At 41.8% G+C, this 24,128-nt stretch overlaps 2 protein-coding genes across 2 annotated transcripts; one reads left to right on the top strand and one right to left on the bottom strand.

Annotated features, from left to right (window-relative positions):
- Positions 1 to 481: 481 nt before the first annotated feature.
- Positions 482 to 14,342, bottom strand: rspry1 (ring finger and SPRY domain containing 1). Its single transcript, XM_079266263.1, has 15 exons — positions 13,991 to 14,342; positions 12,862 to 13,481; positions 10,406 to 10,458; positions 8,877 to 8,989; positions 7,417 to 7,543; positions 6,976 to 7,034; positions 6,132 to 6,198; positions 5,477 to 5,608; positions 5,225 to 5,340; positions 4,980 to 5,123; positions 4,775 to 4,886; positions 4,351 to 4,453; positions 4,018 to 4,170; positions 3,036 to 3,140; positions 482 to 2,825 (listed from the first exon to the last, which is right to left on the bottom strand). The coding sequence occupies exons 2-15, from the start codon at positions 13,257 to 13,259 to the stop codon at positions 2,729 to 2,731; spliced, it is 1,779 nt and encodes a 592-aa protein (XP_079122389.1). The 5' UTR covers positions 13,260 to 13,481; positions 13,991 to 14,342; the 3' UTR covers positions 482 to 2,728.
- Positions 14,343 to 16,636: 2,294 nt separating this feature from the next.
- Positions 16,637 to 18,011, top strand: anapc13 (anaphase promoting complex subunit 13). Its single transcript, XM_079265452.1, has 2 exons — positions 16,637 to 17,007; positions 17,707 to 18,011. The coding sequence occupies exons 1-2, from the start codon at positions 16,909 to 16,911 to the stop codon at positions 17,830 to 17,832; spliced, it is 225 nt and encodes a 74-aa protein (XP_079121578.1). The 5' UTR covers positions 16,637 to 16,908; the 3' UTR covers positions 17,833 to 18,011.
- Positions 18,012 to 24,128: the final 6,117 nt, after the last annotated feature.

The following is a 24,128-nucleotide window of genomic DNA, read 5'->3' as shown; positions in this document are numbered from 1 at the left end:
ACTGAGTCCCGTCGGGTACAACAATATCTGCGCACATTGGTTCCTACCTCAGGACATTTCCACGGGAGTATAGAAATGAGACTTTGTGGACCAATTTTATTTATTAATTTATATTCTACAGAGATTTCGGAGACATAGCTGGCTTCCAAGAGCTCACAAAACACCCTCGCTCCCTTTGCTGGAATTTCACTCAAATTAAGTGGATAGTTAGTAGTAAATAATCGTATTACAATCTTTTGTCAACAGTTTATGTATTTGCACCTTTGTTAGTTGTAATCGACTGTTCTTTGAAGAATCAATGTCTGTAAAAATGAAAGTATAATAGTGTTTAAGCCTTTTGTTTAGTCACGTGTTAATGCAAATTGTTTCTGTAAAAATAACTTAAATTGGTGATAATCCGATTATTACCCGTTCTTGAGACAAAATATATTTGAGATGTAAATGAACACTACTCAGTCAGAAAAAACAAATATCACACGGACATACATTTATTACAAATACCACAATCCAGGAAAGAATAATTCTTCAATCACATCTTAGGGAACTCTGGGGCAGAATTCCTTTATAGATGTTTTAAATACGATCCACAACTTAATCTTTACAATCCTGAACTTCATCTCTAGCTGTAGAGACAACCGCATAATTTCTCTCACCTGCATGTACAGTATCAGGTGCTCCAGGAAATACAAGAGCGCAAAACAGTGACTGGACCAGTCTTCAGTCTCCTACTGAGAGAAGTTACCTTTGAGAAATCATTCCAGTATAGTCTGAATGATTTTACAGATCCTGTTCATGCAATTTGGTAGAGTAGTAACTATTCATAAACAAATTCAAAATTCATCAGTGATAATTTGAAATGTCACCCGATTATATTTCTATAATTGTACAAATAGAATGTTTCTTCGGTCACAATCTCGCATCACCTGTTTCCAAAGTACAAACGTCATTCAGTCAACCCAGAGATGCTTCAAGTAAAGGATGGAGAGAAAACAAGAGGTTCTTATCAAGACAGAGGGAGAAAGATGGATAAATGGCTAAATGAGAGCGAGCTGTACGGTCATGTCATATAAAGCACAAATAGGGTCACCACAATTTAAATCAGTCTGAAAGATACATTGGAAGATACCCTTCCAATCTAAAATAACTTGTTTCGACAACATTTATTCTGTATGCTGTGATTGGAAGCAAGTGAAACATATAGTGCTCTGTTCTGAAGCTCACACTCTTCGGGTCCTGGTACTGTGTTGTGGGTAGTTTGTTTGCTAATTGACGTCAAGTATTTTTCTGCCAAATCAGACCCGAAACGACATCTTAAAAATCACTCTGGGATATTTAGTTAACCGATATTGAAAAAAAACAAAAAAAACAATCCACTTAAACATTTCACATTTGTTTTAAGCACGTTACTGTTCTGCTAATACAACACTGTCCATCAACAAAACCTGCTGTGCTCCTCAACCAAGTTACTACATCGGCGTTCACCATCGTTAATAAAACAAAATCAAATCACATCTTGAGGATTGTAAATAGTACATAGTAAAGACATATTTACTCAAAGTCTGACTCGTGGTGGCACGGCATCAAAGGTTGTCATCACCAATCAATCAATCCCAGATAAATTGTGACGGTGGTGGAAATTCAGTTGTACACTTCTCCCTCACCGGCTCTTCATACATAAGCACTTAGAATTGTTATAATTGTAACTTTCTGTCAATTCTGATCTCTGTGTATATTTATCTGCTGTGTTTGTTGCATACATAACTGAGGACATATAACATCTGAGAAGCAGCAGGGTCAGCTGTGTAAAAAATTACATACAATCCAGATTTTTTTTTTTCCACTGGTTGCCAAGATTTTTTTCGTAAACGTTCTCGGTGGCGTCACAGCTGATTGAATTTCTAACATTTGTAAACCGAATCAGAGAACTCTAATATTGGAATCGTTTCTGCAACTTTAAAGATTTCTGAATTTCTGAGTAAAATCTGACATTTCTTTTGTCCAAAAGGCAAACCCTCCCTGTGGGAAATCAATCAGTACAGACTGTGAGGCTGACAAAGGGAGACATGTCGGTATAAGCTGGAGAAAAGAGAACGAAAATGTTACCTTGAGAACACCACAGTTCGCTTATCTACACCCCAAAAACATAAAAGTGAGATTCATCGCAAATGTATCTGTGCCTTGGGGTTAACACTGTACGACAGGCTGTGATCTTTTCTGTTACCCTTTCTGATCTGCAGACGTGTGCGTGACGATGATGGGATTAAATAGTAGCAGCCTGTGGGCTGAAAGCGCGGCGGGATCCTCATATCATAGAAAGGATGTCTGATAACTACACAGGGGCTTGCAGATGAGAGACTGGTTCCGTCTGTAATCGTGTTAAATTGTTTCTGCTCCTCATTTCTGAAATGAACGCTGTTTATATAGAAAGTTGACGATTCTTAGCCCGGCTTCTGCAGCGAGCTGTCAGAAGGATACAAAAGAGGAGATGTAGGCCAATGGGAGAATACTCCCGGGGATTCAGCTGTGGTTTGAATCACCCTCCTCTCATCTCCTCTTTTTCTTCGCTCCATCGCCACTTCCTCGTACCAGAAGTCCCAGTTCTGGTATCGTCACAACGCCGTGGCACGGCGCTCGTAGCCCTGCCGGGTGAGAGGGGATTAGAGGAGGAGGAGGGCGATGCTGTGGGGCTTGTGTGTCTCTCCTTGATGGAGAAGGGGCAGGAGGTTCGTCAGGAGATATGTGCAATGAGTCTGACGCGGGTCTGGATGTCCTGGCGGCACAGGGGGCACGTCTCTAACTGTAAGGCACACTCCATACACATACCACTGGAGGATAGAAGTGAGGGGGGGGGGGGGGACATGAAGGAAGATTTTACTATCCACTCAAAGAAAAATTTGAGTCTGAAGAAAATTGACTTGAGTAATAGTCTAACCAACACATTATTTACAAAGATAAGCTGCTCTCAATGATATTCTATAAAACTATTTGTACCCAAGATATTTGAATTTCAACAGAATAGTTTGTGACACACATACCCGTGTCCACAGGGCCGCAGCTCCGTGTCCGCCATGACGTCACAACACAGCGTGCAGCAGTTGTCTCGGATGCTAACCTGCTTTAGTAAGGCCAGACGCCGGTGTCTGTGAAACAAACACACACACACACACACGCAGATTCACATTACATGTAATTAAAGCTGTTTTATTTTGTTACTTGTTCCAGCTCTTCACCTAGTTTGCTCTCATTGTAATACTCAAGATAGAGCATACAATGTGAATACATTTTTTGCTTTTTTCATTTTTTGCTTATGTCAATAATAAGTAGACCTCTTTGTTTAAATGAAAACAAGTGGAATAAATCGTTCTACGTCTAGATTTGAATGTTACGTTTTTGCTGACGTTGTGTCAGAGACTTCCTGACTCAGCTACGGTAATGTTCCAGGTAGCGTTGTTGGGATTGCGATAGAATTGTTTCTGACAGAGTCAACTGAATGTGATCATTTTAAGCTGCACTAAAGATCTTATGTAATACAGGCTGGTAGACCCTTTACATGGCAGACATTTGGTCTCGTCACATGCGTAATAAGTAACATTAATAGCGCATTTCATTTCAGTGTTCCACCGCCAGAGATTTGTGGATGCTGGGTGCCTGCCAGGATTTACTGGAACCCCTGAACTGAAGAGTCACCACCAAGTGACTGCCAAAAGACGGCTCTGTTGCTTTGTACACGTTAGCCAGTGAAGATGATGAGTGACTATCTCTTGTACAAATATTGTTGTATTCCTTCAAGTCGTCCTTTAACTAGTCATTACAGTCACAAAAGAGTCTACAGAGCTAAAGGCCAACAAACTAAAGAGAGATCAAAATGCTCCATGTAGGCTGGAGCGACCCCTAGAAGTGTTGGACGCTGTGTGCAGGCTAATGATTCACAGACAACAGATTGCAAACTGCCTTCCCAAATTCCAAGTCTATTTTAGAGACTAAGAATCCCTGTGAGGACCAGCTTCAGTTGTTTACCTGGGTAGGATGATCTTTTCACCAGGCAGCAGTGACGCAAAGTCGTTGAAGGTGCTGAACTTCACAGAAGGTGGGTGACGGAAAGGCCTGGCCCCAAAGTTAAACTCGCACTGCTGGTAAGACATGAAGCTGGCTGCTGCAAAGAAACCGGACCTGATGGACACGGAGGTGAAGGAAAGATGGGGGTTCATTCGAGAAAGGGACAGAAGAAAGAAAAAGGAAACACACGGGGAAAAGAGGAGGAATGACAGAAAGAGAAAGGAAAGATGTGTATGAGAGAGGACAACAGTTGAAACCTGGCACAGGACTGTGTGTGTGTGTGTCTGTGCTTACGTGGCTGAGGAGAAGACCTGTTTCTCCGGCGGCAGCTGATGTCCGTTCAGATAGAAAATCATCTGCTTCTTGCTGAGGTCCAACAGGAAGCCGATGGCGTCTCCTAAACAGGCCACACACACGCAGAAGAATAAAGTCTTGGCGCGCTGTTATTACTATTATCAGACACTCCGTGTGGGAGCTTAATCAGAACCTGGCGCTAACGGCAGTGTGTGGGTGCTAAAAATCAGAAAAACACCCCAGCTCAATACGATAAAGCAGTTTCTATACAAATAAGTCTGATATTTAAAGCGTGGCGTCGCCTCTTTTCTAATGTTCAGTCAGACAAACTTTCTTTGAAGTATATGGTTGAGAAACGGTAGTCAGCGCACAGGTGTGTGTGTGTGGGGGCGTGTGTGTGTGTGTGTGTATGTGTACTGCATACCCTCCTTCCAGCAGGGGTGAGAGTGAGGTTTACTGCGAGCGTTGTACCAGATGAGCTGCCTGCAGCCATCATACGCACACGAGTATTCATCGTCACCTATCCCATAGCCCTCCTGTAAAACACACACACAAAACGCCAAATTATGCAACTGCACACCAGACCGGATGTGGAAGAGCAGAACAGCAAAGACACTGAAGAGGCGCACATGGTTGAGGAACTTGCTGTCCTTGGTGGCCCATCCGATTTGCATCACGCCCGACGTAACGACCGTCACCTCGTAGTACCAAACGCCTGAATCCACGCAGAAGGTGCAACGCACGCTCTCAAAGGACGAGGCATCGCATCGCGCCTGAGGAGGGCAGCAAAGAGAGAGGGTGAGAGAGAACACTCATAAATCATACAGATATTAAATATACAGGTGACAAAACATTTAGATAGACACACACACACCTCTAGTCCAGTCGGGGAGATCTTGAGGTACTCGCTGACATCATTGCTGTTGAGCATGGCGTTGATGTTGGTGAGGTTGACCTTCTCGTAGGTAAACTGACGACCCTCCTTTAGGACTGGACGGAGGATGAAAACATTCTCAAATTTCTTTCTCGAATGACTCAAACGCTCACACGTCAACTCAAAGAGCCTGTGGCATGCGATCCGACACAAACGTACAACGTCGGAAGCAGCGTGGCTACTTGTACTCACACAGGTTGTCGAGGCTCCATTGCGAGCAGAAGCCGACCTGCCTCTTCAGGTAGTCGGGATGCTCCGCCCACGACTCCAGGACAGCGAGTCGATTGCTGATGCACGACTTGGACACCGTCAGTTTGTTCTCACCTGAGGGCAAGAAGATGCACCAGGCATGTGTGGTTTAAACCAGTCAAACACAGTGTCAGAGATGAGAGGGACATCAGTGTAATAAGTCTTTAAAGGCCGATGAAGGAGAGGCAATGTTCGAATTAACAAGCAGTTGTAAAACTTTGTAGAAATGTAATATAATCCGATTGAGGCAATTGGCTGGTGGGGACTACAAAGAGGTGGAGAGGTGCATCACGGTTTTGCATTTGTACCAATCAGCAATTTACATATTGGTTTCAAAATAAACAGGAAAAAGCTGTTGATGAACAGAACAGCTGTGTCTCTACCTCACAGCATCATTTTTCAGATGCAAAAGTAAACAAACCACCAACAGGGAGGTCGGAGAAAGCAGAAGTTGAGACTTTGGCCGTGCTCATTGTCATGGCATACTTTGATACGGGCACTTTCTGTTTGATCTTTGTGTTCTTTCGTAAAGTAAGTCACAAGATTTCAACGGACGCATCATGAATCTTCATTATGAGCTTGGCCTTTGTGAACTCACTGGTCTGGGAGAACTTCTCCAAAGCGATGAGAGCAAACAGCATGACCGTAGGGTGGGCTTCAGAGCTCTGGAGGAAGATGTACAGAAATCATCATCAGTTTGAAACATGTTCTTCCATGACACTTCGATAACAACACACGTCTTATATAACTAGGCCTTCTCTTATTAAATCACGGTGAGCGTGCTTCCTTCTACAGATGCTGGACGAAACCAAGGTGGCTGAGCGTTTTGTAACAGACATGTCACACTTCACTTTATCGACTGTGTAACCATCACTCTACGAAGAGCAATGGCCTGCATACCTCCGTCAGCGCACTGACAGTCATGTAACTAAAATGTATCAACAAAACATATTATTTTCCTTACACATGTTGCAACTGCTTCATATTAAAAAGGACATTGTCAAAGGCAGAACTGAAAGGCTTTCTCTGAGAAGCAGCTGCAGGGTTTTTTCCACTAAAGTTGTCTACATGTGGATGTGTTTTATTGCTTTTTTGTTGGATCAGTATGAAACTAAATTGCAGAATTGACTACCTTATAGCTTTGACAAACTCAAACTCATTTGTAGAAACTACCACCCTGACTGTCTGACATGACAGGACTTCCCATCATACGTTCATTTGAAGGATACTGACATCTTAACGCTACATTTACACAGAGTCAGCATGTCATTTCAGCTATGAAAAGCATGTAGCAGGATACAAAGCATTGTTGTTGATTAGGCATTTTGTAAACAAAAATGTAGCTTGGTTGCTGAGGATCACCAGGACAGTGATGACCGTCCAAACGCAACAGCGCACGCGTATGTGTGTGTGTGTGTGTGTGTGTGTGTGTGTTCTCTCACCAGGCTCTCTAGAAGGTACTCAAGGGTTCCAGGGCTCAACAATCCAATACTAGCCGGACCTAAAGAAGAAATGTAAAGAAACAAGGATAAAGGATTTAAACCTCTGTGTTAAGAAAGTGACTGTGTGACGTTTAGAGGAGCTGCTTCATGATTCTGAGATGATATATTTAGACTGAGCAAAGCTGGTCTAATCTGACTTCAATACACCACCGAAAGATATGAAGAGCATCCATGACTCTGTATTTAAATTATACATAATAAATGACACGATTAGTAGTAGCAAAAATAGTAGAATTAAACCTAAAACAATCTGCTGTTTGCAATCAGCTTGAACGTCGACAAGTCCATAGCGAGCAAGTAACCTTCTAATGGAGGTGGTGCAGAGCAAAGACTATTGACTCAAAGATTAAAGAGTATCTCGTGTGTAAATGTGGACTTTACCAGCCAGTTTCTCTGCGAGGCAGCCCAGGACAGCTGTGGTGTTTCGGTGTTTAGCTGGGTTCAGAGCGTCCTGTCGCGCTACCGCCGAACTCAGACTCAACATGTCCGACAGCTTCTGGAGAGCATCCTGATGAGAGGCGAAGGAGCGGTTACTCTGACGGAAGTCACATACATAGTTTCTACCAAACGATACAAACGTTCCAGAGGATGGAGAGATGACATGTTACAATTTCAGTCACAATGTTCCCAAATCCACACATGATTGTGACAGGAACTCCCCCAAAAAGGTAAAGTTACTCAGTACGAAATTCAAGTGGGCGCAGGCACTTTGTCTCTGTTAATAAAGTAGATTTGATTTACTATTGGTGTGCTTTCTCCAGCTGTTGGTCCAGAGAATCACCGCTAGCAGTAGTGTGTGTGTGTGTGTGTACACAATGCAGAATTATAATTTTGAATGACTTTAATCTGCATCAGCATGTCTGACATGTATTACCCCAGATATTCAATATATTACAAAATGAAAAGTCGGAAGTGTGTCAACGTGTCTCTTTTCCAACATTGTGTGATTGAAATCATAACTTTGTTATGTTATATTGTGTAAAACACAGTGCTATGTGGATGTTTGTTACTATTTTTTGATTAATGTGTGTGTGTCTTGATTTCTACTTTTACGCGCGCACACACACACACACACACACCTGCTAGCGGTGATTCTCTGGACCAACAGCTGGAGAAAGCACACCAAAAGTAAATCAAATCTACTTTATTAACAGAGACAAAGTGTTACTGATGCAGCAGAAAGCACCATCAGACAATATCATCCAGCTGCAGAGCTGCAGTGTCAGCACTTTCACACTCGCAGTTCGAGTCCAGCCTACTGCTACTTATACACACCACCTGCAGGCAAGGAGTGTTACAAGTTCTTATTTCCTATTTTTAAGCTGCCGTGTGTTTGAGGCTTTGCATTTTTTCATTTTAAACCAGCAAAATGTGTTTTGTTAGGTGAAGCATAATTCTGCTCAAATACTGGAATGACTACAGAGTTCATACTGTTCAGAGTGTCATAATATGCCCTTTGTCCTCGGGTTGCTTTGGACCTGGAGGCAGGGGGTCCCAGACAGATCATATTTGTCCAACGGGACAAATAGGAGGTAGTGTGGGAGGGAGGGAGGGGCCGAGGCCAAATGAAAACAATGCATGTGATGAAGTTAGAAGCCAGTTCCTCGAGGCGTAAAAACAGCTGATCATGAGGGGTTTTAGCTATGTCCCATTGTACATAAACTCAATCACCCAACTACAGAAAAGGCCATGGGAAAGAGGAAGACAAAGATGTTTTTTATTAGATCTGGGTTAGTTTTGAGATTTCATCTTAAGAAAGTTCGAGGTTGCAGGTCATATTATTTTAAAGTTATTTGCCCAAATGAGTCCTTCTGTGTCACACACGGTTATTAGCCACTAACCTTGGTGGGCAGGGGACACTCATCCAACAGAAGGGTTATCACTGCAGGGCCAAGCGGATCGTCCAATGGGATCACTCGAATCAGAGACTGGACAACCTCCAGCCAACCATCATCTGAAGAAGAAGAAGAAGAAGAAGAATGTTCTTTCATTACAATAACACACACTTAAAGGAATCAGCACCGTTAGTCACAATGAAAACAGACACCTCAACGGTAACTGAACTGTGCTGAAGTCACTTTGACAGACCTCTGGATTATGACTATCAGCTGCAGCATAACATACTAAAACATCCATTTCCTGTCCATTAGATGACTCAATAAGAAGCTCTCTCTAACACTTATGAAAGCCCCCGGCCAACTGGCTGATGAATAATGTAACATCGCGGCACATGTCAAACAGAAAGCGACTGGCTTGCAGCTTGGCTGCCTTCACGGTTCAGTGTCTGCAAGCTAAGACCCAACTTGGCTGTTGTCGAACCACTCGACACCACCACGCCATGAGAGGGTCAAACACCATGTGTGCAAACACGACAATTCAAAAGGCTACCGCGTCCACGCACAAACACACACACACACACAGCGTGAGAGCATCGTTCCCCATACGCACAAGAAAGCAACAAAAACACACACAGACGTCGACTCAAGCTTCAAATAGAAACAAATCTAAATGAAAATCCGCAGAGTCAGTGAGCAGCGACCAACACATGATGCTGCAGTGTTTCAGCTTGTGACCACGGCCCTTCCCCAGGTGATGTAATGTGTTGGAGAAATGCTGAGGCAGCGATATTACTTCAGGACTGTAAGCAGCAAACCCTTCACTTTGAGATGAATGACCCATTTTACTCGTTTATTCTTAACAACAGAACACGACTCAACCCAATAATGCTTACTGCTAGACCTGCTTTTGAACAACACATATCAATGGCTCTACACACACACACACACACACAGTGGACAGAGTATCAGAAGAGGCTAAATAGGAAAAACCATCACTGAACACAGGAAGAGGACTGTGACTGTCTGCTGCTTACAAAGCTACTGAAATATCACCGCCTCAGCAGTTCTCAAAAACAACCCACCAACTCAGTCCGGGGGGGGGGGGGGGGGGGGGGGACAGCATATTCAGAAGAGACCCGTCTGAATTCATGGGACTCCTCATCAGTCAGTAGAAATGATAAATCCCGTAGATAATGTGTGAAAAGCTTCAGGTGTACAGCTACAGTCCGGTGGATGTTTTGTGCACATGACTAAGAACCGATCACATGACTAAGAACCGATCACGGAATCTTTTTGTCTGTCGAGACATCAGCCACTTCGTCAAATCCCTGTTCCTGAGGAGAGCCAACGCTCCTACATTTTCCCATTTTAGAACCTCTGATGGTGTCATTACAAAACACGTGAAGAAATGCTTTTGCCTTAAATTGCATCACATTGCTTAACATATCTGCATGAGCTTTTTAACTGGACAAAGTGCTGTCTAATAACCCCATGCCCAGTGAGTGAATGAGTGCTTTTATTGTTTTCCTTACCTGTCTCTGCCATCTCGTGCAAAGTGATCATGGAGTAAGGGGGTTCTTGGTCACTGAAAAACAAAAGTTTGGGACAGAATGTGATAACGTGTTTCACGTGAATGCTCCAAAGCTCTGCTCTATTTTCTGTAATATATGCGTTTATTTATGTGCATACTTTACACAAATGACGGTGGCAACTTCATCTTTATGACACTGTGATCACTGCATATGAAACATGATCAAATAAATCACTCATGCCTCTGTGCGCTTAATGGCTGCGGAGAGCAATGTGATCCCATGGAGAGGGGAATCAAGTGGAAAAGATTTACTTGAGTGGTTGTTGTTTTTGATGATGCTGCCGTTGCTTGTCATGACTCGTCCCAAGAGGAAAACTGCTTTCGTTATTACATCAGCCAACTTGATCCTCAAGATCCCGAACACAGCTAAGAATTACTGTGACTTAGTTTTGTGACCGAGTCAAATGTGAACTCATTCTTGGAAATGTACACGCATGTTTCTTACAGAGCAGAAGTATTCAAAAGACAGGCTGCAGTATTTAGCAGTATTCTCATAAAGTGGATTTTTTTTCCCCGCTTTATCGTGTAACCGTCGTTTTATTATTTTTGTTTCTTGACACACAGATGGTGTACAATGTAATGCAGCTCTAGAGGTGGAACTGAATATTTTATTTGCATCAATAAACCACCTGGTTACTTGATAGAATAATCATCTCTAGGCTATCAAATGTAATCAAAATGTTCTTTTGCACCGAATCCAACACAAACTATAGTTTCAGAAACAACCGGACAAACCGACAGCTCTTACCGAGTCAACTAAAACTGAAGAGCACAGATGTACACATTCTTCACCATATTAGTCTTACAGCTGCCACGAATACTAAACCTCAACCTTGAAATTCAGTTATTAATTAACAAAGTTGGGAGAACTTTATGTACCAGTCCTGCTAAAATGGTAGACTACAGCTCATCTGTGTGGACAAACTGTGCGAGAATAAATGTCAATGAAGTGGAGTGAATCTGTAAATGTAAAATAAAATACGGGCAGTTCAACAAGTGGCTGATTGTATGCTGATAATATGAAAAAGTGGTCCGCTTCTTTAAACTAGAATTCATAAAACACATTTACCCAAAGGGTTAAACCACTGAAAAGCTACAGGTGGCGCGGAAAGAAACGTTTGGAAAGGAACTCAATCTGAAGCTTGTTTCTCATTAAGGTCGACGGAGAACATTCGGCGTACTAGCTGCTGCCAGGAATAGGACCAGACTACACGAGCTGTCATTTACATGGGCCTATTTTAACATTCAGATTTTTCATATCAACTAGATATCTCTTTCCAGGACACACTCAAACATTCATCCCACTCATATTTTGTTCTCAAAGCCACCCAAACCTGTGCTGATAGAACAGCTGCAAGTCCCAATGGGTCATGCTGAACAGCTTTTCTCTACAGAGAATGATAGCTTAGGGGAAACAGGAGGATCAGGGAGAAAAGGGGTTTCAGCATCTACGCAGGCAACACAAATCTTACTACATCATTGCAGCAAGTCATGGCTACATCAAGAGAGGAAACGCAGTACATAAAGGAAACGGACTTGCACAAAGTGCTCTCTGAGTAGTTCTACCTGTTACAAAACAAAGACCTCTGTGGAGGACGAGAAAGGTTTTTCAGTCTGCAGACAATATATCATTAATCTACAGAACCGGCTAAGTGCAGGGCATATTTTAACAATAACTTAAATATAAATGGCATTGTCAAAGAGACAAGCGCAACCAAGCCAACACAATATGACATCAGAGCGTCTCTAACGGCATTCGTTACAGTACTTCCCACGAGGGACTCCGAGTAGTGTTGCTCGGGTTTCTGCACAAAATATTTTACTTTTGTTCCAAATAAAGGACACAGGACGTAGTCATCTCAAAGGCTGTGTACCCTCTACTCCTTCAAAAAGTCACACATGTGATGTTAGTGTGTTCGTGACAACAAACCAACCTTGTGTGACGCTTCTGCTGGAAGACAGCAGCGTCTGTGACTTCTCTGGCTCTAGAGGGCACGAGTTTCACTGAGCTTCAGTGTCATGAGGAGCTTCTGTGGAGTCAGTGACGACGGATGGCATTTTACCCCGTCTGCGCTACCTGATCCTAATGTTATTGCATCTCAAGTTATGAAAACAAACAACCCCATCAAGAAGATCCACATGTGCCAAGCCAACACTGAGTACACCTTAATTTATTTTCCAGAGCACGTATACCTTTATATCCACAGTTAATTACTGCTACTTAAGTATGTCAACGTAAATGACAAAAGCATTATTTTGTTGGCTGAACTCACAAAAGAGTTAATCTACTGTTCGTCTCATTGAAACTATAGAAAACTCATTTTTAAACTGTACATTCCACTCTGACTCTTCCACCCATCATCTCTATCTATATAATATACTTTTATCAAGACTTACTTGTCCACTAGTGTCCTGATGACAGCCAACGTGTCCAGCACCAGGCCATCCACATTCTGCTTCTTCCGCCTCGGCTCATGGGGCCCTCGCCCTCGCCGTGGCGGCCTGACTGGGTCCCTGGGTCTACTGCTCCGTGCCTCTCCGGCATCAACACCCACACCCGTACCGTGATCCACCCGCCTGGCTTGTCCTCGGGTAGCCCTTGACGACCCATGGTGATGATCTTCCAAGTCGCTATCCTCCCGGCACACACAGCTGTTACCCATGGTTCCAGTGCCGGAGACCACACTGGCAAGGGTCTCCCAGAATGGACAGAGGGAGTTTGAGGAGGAAAGGAAGCGTAGAACCCTTGCAAGGCTCTTGCAAGCACAAAAAGTGATCCAGGTGGCTACTATCATATCATTTGGCGAGCTTGGTTTGAGGGTATTCTTGTCCGAGTGGGCTGGGTGGGGTCAACGTGAATGATCATACTGTTGCCAAGCAGAGATGTGGGATTGGTTTGGGAGTAATAATGGCTTGTCAAACAGACCAGGAGGGATCAGGTGATGCAACGAAAAAAAGCTTTGAACATCATAGACAGCCCGAGGCTCGGGTCCAGTTCTCATCCAGGGCTCGCGTGGCTGTGAGAGCAACACAAACAAAACACAAAGAGTGACATTCTAAGTTAGGTCTGTTCGAGCAGTGTATGTTATTATTTAGCAGCTGATCGTGTTCTTCAAGCAGCAAAGCTTAAACTAGCCTAAGATACACACCAATGTCAAGCCTGGGAGAAATAAAATAGTGAAAACTAGAAAAAATAAAATAAAATCAACATTGGCCCTTTAGAAGTTTATCTCTCAAGCAAAGTCGCGAATAATATGTTATTATAATATTTATATCATTAACTGTTTCAACCTATAGTTGTGCTGTGTACGTAGACAGCTCGTAGTGTACTGAATTACTGAGACATTTCACTATTGATGATGTAACGTTACAAGATATTTTCAGTTAGCCGGCTAGCACGCTAGCCACCCACCCACCAAGCAGGCATTGTAACATTAGCGGTTCCAATTGAAAACCCAAGTCTCACAAACTCATCATTTCGTTGGTAAACTAAAATGGTCCAGTTTTAACCCAAACACATACTTACGTTGCTACCACTTGACAAACAGCAGCATTCAAACTCGCTCGGTCCAGACCGAAGTAGTGAACAGAACAGAGCTAACTAGCCTGCTAGGCTAAGTGTAGCAGCTAACATCTAAGTTAGCGGTTAGCTGGTTAGCCGGTTTCACTCCTCTGATGCTACTGTCAAACTACACCAGTGAGCTAACGCGAGTAGCATTGATCTACGCGTGGTACTTAATCGCCGGTTCAGTAAATGGACACGTTTACATGACCCGTCTATGTTCTTTAACACACCTTTACTCAACTCTAAAACAGCACATTCATATGACGGTCAGCTAACACCGCTCACACATCTTAACGAGGGTGCACCGCTAGCGGTTTAGTTCCGTAGCAGCTAAAAGGTTGTCCATCATCAGCTGTGGAGGAGGAGGAGGGTTTCTGTTGAAGACAACGTCAACAACGTTTCCCCTTGGTTGTATCGCCCTTTCTCTCTTTCTTTCATCTCCCAATGAGAGTTACTTACGACATCATTGTTTTTTTGTTTTGTGTTTTATTTCTGTACCATGCATATGTTTTACGATATAAAGAAAGATGGCGAGAGGCAAGAATAAATGCAACAAGTTATAACGATACGATATGATATCAGATGAAAATGCACAAAGTAAAGTTACATAAAGTAACGTTAATTACATTAGACAAGAGTACCAAACAAGTCGGCAACTGCATTTGTTTTATGTAAGTAAATAATCCAGCAAAAACATAAATTATATGAAGGCACGTGAATATGAAGTCACAAGATTAAAAAAATTAAATATGATGCACAAGGCAGGTAACATATTTCCATTTTAAAGGGCACCTATAAATGCATGGTGTCATAACTTTGAATATTTGAGTCTATATTGTGAATAATGAAATCACATTGACTGCTAGAACAATACAATACAGAATAAATGTGATGTTATATTGTAGTGGTTTATTCTAGCTTTACAGATAGACTTTACAGATCAAGGACATTTAATGGGAGAACTAAGGATCAAGAGGTTAAATGTATCAGGTGAATCTAAATTTTAATGGTAAAAAAAAGAAAATGTAACTTTGAGAATCAGTTTTAGCGGTTAATTTTAATAAGAATGTCCTCTGTGTAATCATAACAAAAATATTTTTGACATATCTAGGCTTCAAACCATAGGCTTTTATTTAGGCTGAGCTCTCACTTATATATATATATATATATATGTACATATATGGTGGTATACTTAATATTATCCTTTAAAAGACAGAACTGGGTAAATCAAAGCGTCAAAGACGATAGTTGTACATTGAGGCATTCTTTTTTTATTCACACTGATTCACTTAGTGGTCCATCTATTCTAAGCTAAAACTTATCATGAATTGAAAAATACCACTTCAAGAAGTCAATAGTGCATTTATAGGGTGTGCTGTAAATTGGGACAGTCGTACACCCTGCTTCGGTCTAGGGCAGTATTGAAGGTGGTGTTACAATACATCCCACTCTTGCACAGGTATTTGGAGAATCTTTGGGATTTCGGGTGGAAGGTACACGGTGAGCTTTCAAAGGTTGGAGGGAGCCGTCCATATTCTCTGGAGGTGGTCCTGTACAGTGGATTCTGGGGCTTTTCCTTCAGCGCTGGCAGTTTATCTTTCACTGCTGCAGTCATATTGCAGGAGAACACTGGGTTTCCAGGGTTGACGCATGGTTCTCTATGTTCTACCTGCTGCTCTTCAGAGGCTGACATTATTGCAGTGCCTACACAAAGAAAGGGACATCAGAATCCACAAACCACAGCTTTAGTACCAGATTATATCAAACCAAGCTAATTTATCGATAGATGTGCAGTAAAACTGAATGATGCAAATGTTTTCTCTCATTTCGTTTACCCTTTACAAACAGTGACATCAACATCAAGTGTAAATACATGTTAATGACAATGAAATAATTTAGTTCTAGAAGGATTTGATACATCTTTAACATTGTACAAGTAATTTAGACATCTTTGGATAAAGTTTCCCCTGAAATCTACTTGGGTATCTATTCCAAAAGTACTCTAAAAGAAAAGGTTGTCATATGCTACAGACTTCTCCAGATAAAACTGAAACGATGACAACTTTAGATGCTAAGCTAACGTTCTCGCAAACTTACTGAAGTAGCATCAACACCAAATGCACTAGTCCCTGAATAAAGTGCTGCATTTCCCATCATGTTATCAGTGTAATATAACGTTACCTTCAAATGCTGGTGACCAACACAACAATGTCTTTATCCAGAGCGCGACTCCAAGAAAAGCTGTCTGGTTACCATGGAAACCACAAAACAATTTGTGGGACGTTATTTTCGATCATATTCATTACGTCATTGGAAATGTAGGTAAGTTAAATAATCTTACCCAGGGTCCGTTTAGTAGAGTTTCCTAGAAATGAAAACCGCATCTTTTTACTTTTATATAGAATACAGAATACATATAATATTATTAATGTTATTATTATTATTATTATTATTATTACTATTATTATCATAGCTTTTATTAATTGACTGTGACTGAATTGTCAATTTAACACATCATTTATGTAGTTAATACGAATATTTTCCCCGGCACATGAAGGCATCAATGTCTACGTCATCACCAAGCGTCAGCTGCTTCCTGCTATCACCGCGTCTGCTTCGCTCTATCGGCTGAGATACAAACTAGAAACTGAAATCCGCTTATTGTTAACTGAAACATTCTCAAACCCAATCGTTCACACACTTTGCTAAACTGTGTGTTATTTACTTGTTTTTTTTAGGCTTGCTGTTATATTTGTAAGGGTAGCGGACTTTGACTGGCTATCTTCAACTATTACCACAGGTTGAAAAGTGTTGCTGTTTGCTTGCGGCTAACTCTGCCAAAGGGGAGAAGATCTGCAGCTCGATCCGCCGCTCAGAGGATGGACAGTGAGATCCAACGAGATGGGAGAGTCCTGGACCTCACCGATGACGCCTGGAGGGAAGACAGACTGCCGTATGAAGACGTCACCATCCCTCTGGTAAATGCTGTGCAAGCCGATTCATGTTAGCATCAGCAACAGCTTTCTTAAATCTCTCATGGACATTTTCAACAAAGATTAGGTTTTCATTTAGGAGGATATGTTATTCAATAACTAGCATTGCTGTCAATTCAGCTAATTGTATTAATGCCAGTGGAGGTCATGACAGGACACTCGCTCGCTTTTTTTTAGGCTAACAGTCTTATTAAACAGGGCACAGTAGAGTATTTTAGGCAATTGACAAACTAATTAAGCATGCTAGTAAGCAGCCTCAAGTTAGTCTTTGCCGAAGGCTCACAAACTTTCAACACTGACTGAGAGCAAGCAGCTTTGACTGTGGTAAGAATAGAAAGCTTGAGTCGTCCTCTTTCAGGCTCAAGACATGTGACGCTTGCAAATCAGGCCTTACATATTTCCATACGTCGTGCAGAGCTTACAAACTCGCCCCTGTGTGCTTTCAAATGCTCACACACTAAGTTACTAATCAGATTTGTGTTGTACATGCATAGCAGTTGTGTCAGTAATGAACGAACAAAAGCTCCTGTCCTGTCTAAATAATGACGTAAAAACATTCCTGGTTCGTCTTCTGCTTTCCTCAAATCTAAAGTCTGTGTCTCGATGCCGTCATACTGTTGATATAAAGTAGGGTGAAGTGCTGCTCTTTGTTATGACACCCTTTCCCCGCCTGTTCTCTGTCAGACTGAATTGCCTGAGGCTGAGCAGGACAACGGCGGCTCCACCGAGTCTGTGAAAGAACAAGAGATGAAGTGGACAGACCTCGCCCTGCAGAGCCTGCACGAAAACACACCAAGTACTGGAAGCTGAAAGTCTAAACGGGAATCCGACTGTAGGACAGAAAAAGAAAGTGAACGTCTTTTTGCGTTGTATTTTGTCTTTTGAAAGATTTGAATTATGTTCTAACGAAGCTGAAAGGATGGAAAATGTATTTTGCTTCGCTATTGGGTTTGTATTGTAGAACTTCATAATAACATAAATGGAAAAGAGTTTCATTCAATGTCCTTCAAGTTTTTTCTTATTTTGTGCTGAATTCAGAAAGTGAGGGCGGTGGACATTCACGTATTTGCACATACTGCGTGTGCTCAGTGTGAAAAGAAAAATGTGTCTGTCAACTTTCTATCATAGAAACATTGACCTCATTTTATAGAGTGGTGATCATAAATCAGAGCATTGAGTTGGCAGTTGGAGGAATACAGAATACATTCCCAGCAGTCAGATCAAAGTCTTTGAAAATCGAACTATTTTCTCAAGGTTATCTCAGACCGACAAAAAAGTTATATAAACTCGATAAGTAGTGAAGGAATAGCAACTAATATGTACATTTCAGTTTGGCACTATGGTACAGTCTTATTTCCAGCCTACTTATCTCTAGGCAGTGTATTTATCCATCGTATGCAAAGATATTTAGGGGAAATATAATTCCCTCCAAAACTGCCTTCAATTTTGTTGTATTTAACATTTTCCATTTGGCTTACAGTTGCTGTGGCTGGTTTTGCATCTGATAGCACGAGCACTGTCTCTTTACGTCGTGACCCAGGATGAGGAATCTGTAGGATCCTCCCTGGGGAAGTTTAAACCAGTAAAGAACATCCTGACTGTAGCTCCGTCATCACTGTATGTGTGCAGCCTCTGTCATGAGCTTGCGAACGTGGTCATGTGGCCCCTTCCCCAACAGGGCCGACGGGTGCCGGTAGGATCCCCCCCCCCCCCCCCCCCCAGACGATCCCAGAGCGTGAAGTACTGTCCGTAGTTGAAGAAGAGATGATGATCTACGTGGTGCGCAGCGCTGTTGATCAGACATATCAGGGGACCGGGGAGGCGGGAGTCTCCGTCGTGTATGGAAATGGTCCAGATGTTGACAGACAAAGAGTGAGAGGTAGACCACCTGTAATGTAAATATACAAATGTCATTTAAAATCACTGTACAGTTGAGTTTACATCATGTTAAAGTATTTTTTGGAATTCATTGCACTTTTATTTTACACTATTTTTCCAACAAATCAAAATGTGTCCACAGCTGGACATGAAATAATTTAAGTCAAGTTTTAAAATCGCAAAATATGCAGTAAAGCTTGTGTAATTATCAACACTGTAACTCCTTAGACCTAACGTCAAAATGTTTAGGACAGTGTCAGACCACCACCTTGTGCAGGGGAAAGATGAATGGGTAGACGTGATAGGGTAAGCTCTGCAGGAAGCCGTCCAGTGGGTGGAAGGCATGGCTGGCAAGAGGCGTAGGGATCTTGAATGTATGGTGCTGCTTGTGTAAGTGCTGAGGGACAGGAACACAAATGGCGTCTGAATATTGGGACTGTTTTCAGTGAAAACACACACCAGGCAAACAAGGTAGAAAAAGATCTACAGGGAATTAGAGCCAGAATCAGGAAGTATGATGAAAAACAGTCTTCAGATGGAAAAGACATTGCCCATATACTGAGAGCATATATATATATATACTGAGAGGCAAATATATTGCCCATATACTGAGAGCGTGATCAGACATTTCAATTTTTTAAACGAAACCTCACATTTAATTTATTTTAAATAATCATACTGTTGTGATAATTAAATAAAGTATGGTAAACCACATGCAACATATCTCCATATTCTTCTCAGTGCATTAAGGAGTCAAGTCAACATTGTGTACTTTACATGGACAATTTGTTCCACTATAAAGTATACAATCCACCAGGTGGCAATGCATGACAGCTGTGGGTTCTTCATGACTCAGCTTTAGCATTTTCCATTCACCCATGTGCTCCAAACACCACCCTCAGGCAGGCTGCAACAATGACTGTGTGAAGGCCAACTGCCTGTTGTGTTGATATTCTTGGGTGAATTTCCTGGAGGGAAAGCAGGGGCAGCGTAGTAAACAGGGTAGTATACAGGGTAGTATACAGGAAGAGGAACAGAGCCTTGTTGTTGTCCCTCCATCACAAAGTGTGGTGGTGGGAACTGCAGCTCACCCTCAGCCTCCTGAAGCTCCGCACCAACGCCAACCTCTTCCTCCTCACCCTCGTAATCAGGAAGGACCGGGTCGTCGGGCACAAGGGCGGCAGCAGGGCGGACTGAGGTAGGAAGAAAAACATTTATTTCAAAAAAGTCACATCCACAAGCTACCAACTAACACAAAGCCACCACTAGTCTGCTTCAAAAGGCAACTTTTTCTGTATTTATCAGGAGCAAATTATGAAAATGCTATTTCCATGTGAGACCATAGCCACGGTCCAAACTTATTCTACAGGGAAAGGCCAGTGTGCACATTATCACCAGCCGAGCACTTTTAAAAAACGCTCTTACATTTGGAACTGGATTCAGAAAACGTCATTCACATACACTAATACAATCACACAACATTTGCCCAAACTACTTTCCACTCCTTCATAGTGTATATGCAACCTTGTACTGTAAGAGATGTGTTGGTAAAAGCTATTGTCCTCCATATAACATGCTGTACACACTGCAGAATACGACACACAAATACTCCAGCATGCTCTTATAGCATCGGTTTCTTCACTTAAAGAACATATTGACTGCAGTCATTGACTATTATTGTTTTACACCAGAAACTGTGAGTGGCCTCAAAATCAGAGTTTTTCTAATTGCTAGCTTAAATTGTGAACATTCTTTAGCTTAATATTCAACAATTTAACGTAATTAAATGCACGTTTTGTACTGAAATGACCTTTTATGGAGTCAAGGAACATTCATTTCCTAAATTAAAGGAACATTTGGCATGAAATAAAAAAAAAATAAAAATAAATACCTGTAGGTCGGACGATGCACACTGGTCTGCACACCGGGGGTCCACTGGAAGCCATTATATCCAACAGGTATTGTTTGCTGTAGCTATTCAACTCAGTTCTCCAACAGTTTGTTTTCAATGTGATCAGATCTCTGAGAGCTCAATCTTGTAGGTTTTGCAGGTAAACTTGTTAGGTTCAAGTGCAACTCAGACAGGCCGTTTTTCCATGACCTCACTATTATGAGGCCACGCCCCCTCCACTAACGCAGGGTTGCGTGTGTGAGAGAGATTTTATTTTATAGTTATAAATTGTATAATGATAGTAATAATAGTATAATTGTGTAAATATAAATAGTTTGGACTGTGTGTGTGTTTACAATAGGTGTTTCCATAAATCCGTGATTTTTGAATTGTTATTAATATTCAACTTTATATGCACAGAGTGAGAAGATCACTTTGTGGTGCATTTTGCGACATATTTCTAAAAACAAGGGGCACTAATCATGCATGTATGTCATCTGGACAACCTCCACATGATGGCAGTATTGTAACTTGATTCTCTTTTTATTCACTGATATATTTTTGCCAACAGATGGCACCACAGTCTCACTTGCAGTACTACAAGTAAGAAGCCCTCTTTTCTTCTTCCAAACACAATCATCCCATCTCCCCAATTAAGCAAGACAACACTGTGCGGGGTGAAACTGTAACACTAACTCAGACTGCAGACTGTGTTGAAAGTAAGACAGTGTTGTTCTCAGCCGTGACCTCATTTTACACGTTTAGTCTGTTGCTCATTATCAGTCGGTGGGATACGTCTGGGAGCAGGAAGGGTGGGAGAGTCTTCCTCTCGCTTTACTGTCAAACGTCTGTGTGTGATCATAACAATCCAACTGAGAGCTGGACTGAGATTTCTATCCAGTTCATATCATGCAAATTGAACACTGATTTGAAACAGCATCTCCCCCCTGAACCAAATGTATTTCCAAAACTCAGTTTAACTGATGTGGTGTTATATTATGAGTTATGAAAATACTATAAGGTCACTAATGACTGTTGCTAATTGCAACAGCTCAGTACCACAGTCACATTTATATCATATTAATACAATCAGTGATAGCTGAATACTTGAAATGCTGTAGAAAAGTGAGCCTATATGTAATAATGATAAATGCTAAAACAGTGAACATATCTATTTAAAGGTTACATTTAAACATTCGCCGCCCATAAACTACTGGTCATACCAGACCAAGTAAGCCTGTTGCAGAAAACCCCTGAATGTATTGAATTAATGGTGTCTTTTATTGGTAAAGAATTTACTCATTTGTAAGGGATATAATGTTTTATTTCTTTATTCAAAAGCCTTATAGTCTGGCATGAAAATGGTTTGGAATCTTGGCCACTCATGTGGGTCGGTTTCTTATGCTCCTGTATTGTTCTTATTTATTTAGCAGCCTCCTGTGGTTTTCAGACCTCACCAATCAAATTGTAAATACGCTTCAAAAAATATTGAGAAAAGAATCATCGGCATTAGTGACTCACGCTTGTAAAACCAGCAATAAATTGCAATGCAGAGGAACTGTTCTTAATGTATCGCCAGTATTTCTAAGGTTTCTCTGGAAACGGCCACAGTGAGATGATGATTGATATGCATTTATCCAACATTCCAGATGTTGTACATAATTACCTGTTTCTGAAGTAACCTGTGGAAAATAAACAAATGCTCTTCAGCAAAAACCCTCCTGTCTTCATTTCATCCTCTGGGTTTCTCTTTTTTCAAACCAGTGCAGTTAATGAAGAACACAGTTCAGTACAAAATGGACGGCCCAAGGTACAGGGCAACAGTATGTGTATCAAGGCTGCATTGTTTCCAGTATAAGAGATGTATACACATGTATATTATCCACTATAATGACTTTAATGCCCACTTGCTGTTAGATCATGCTGCTGTATGTATAAATGTCCCTAAACCTGAAGGATTACGTGTTCTGATGTGTGAAGTAGGTAAGGTTGTGCAGACATAGTACTGCAAGATCTTGAAGAAATCCTGTCTGGGTCCACCTTCAGGCCACAATTCACTTCTTTTTTTTGGTTTATTTTTTTGCAGAGTGGTATCCAAGAGTAGCAATGTTTATTTTCCCTCAATTTTTCATCCTTCAATGTTTTTTGTTTCATGATCATCACATCTTTACTGCCAGCATGGCCTGTTAGTAGTATGTGTGGAGAAAGCATTGTTTTTTCTGTCAAACAAACCCAAGTTAATGCTGAATTACCGAATGAAATACTTATTATTATTCCTGAAGTGTTTACAATCCGTCTTATGTTCATCTTCTTACCTCCCTGACCGTTGATGCTTTCTCAGAGCTGTTGGATATGTGGCAATGCTTTGATCTGTATATGGACTGATTTAAAATCCTGTGTTCTACAAAGTAATCCTCATGACTCGGTGTAGCTGCTTGTTGACAGATGCAAAGCTGTTTTAAGCCACTATACATGTTATATTCACCATTTAAGAAGCTTCACATGAACTCAACATGACTGAAGTTGAACCTAACAAAATCTCACAACACAAAAGTGTCACTATATTGGCAATTTCACAATTTATTCATTTAACAAACAGGAGCCTCAGTAGCATGGAAGAACCATACACAGCCACAACAGCCTGGCTCCTCCTCATGCTGGTCAGCAGCCTGCTCACACACTCCTGTGGTATGGCATTCCACTCCTCAAGCAGAATTTGTCGCAAGTCAGCCAACGTGGTTGTGTTGGTCCCTCTGGCACGAACAGCTGGTCCCACAAGTGTTCACTTGGGTTGAGGTCAGGACTGTTGGCAGGCCATTCCATCCTCTCTACTCCCAAATCCTGGAGGTAGTCTCTGATGAACCGCTCTGTGGGGGCGAGCGTTGTCATCTTGGAGGATGGAGTTCGGTCCCAGACTGTGGAGAAATGGGATTGCCACTGGTTGCAGAGTCTCATCTCGATATCTCTCCGCATTGAGATTGCCTCCAATGAAGACGAGCCTCATTTTTCCAGTGATGGAGATGCCGCCCCACACCATCACACTGCCTCCACCAAAATACTTTAATCTTATTTACTAATGGAGTTATGTTTGCTCCTCTGATGAATGTTACATTTACTCTCCTTTTAGCTCTGCGTTGGTCTCCACCAACAACTGACGGAAACATCTGGCTCTTTAGCAGCTGGATGCTCCACTTCTTTTACCTGCTAGCTGCTAACTTTGCACTTTGCTCTTCACGCAAGTAGTGTAACGTGGGTTTATCACAGCTTTTTCGCTGGAAACAGCTGCTGAAACCCAGTTGATGAGAACAGTGAGACTGAACCAAAACAGTGCAGTTAA

This window comes from Melanostigma gelatinosum (genome assembly GCF_949748355.1).
Source record: "Melanostigma gelatinosum genome assembly, chromosome: 1".
NCBI lineage: Eukaryota > Metazoa > Chordata > Actinopteri > Perciformes > Zoarcidae > Melanostigma > Melanostigma gelatinosum.
Note: the sequence above shows the minus strand (reverse complement) of the source record. Positions and strands in the feature narration are given on the sequence as shown.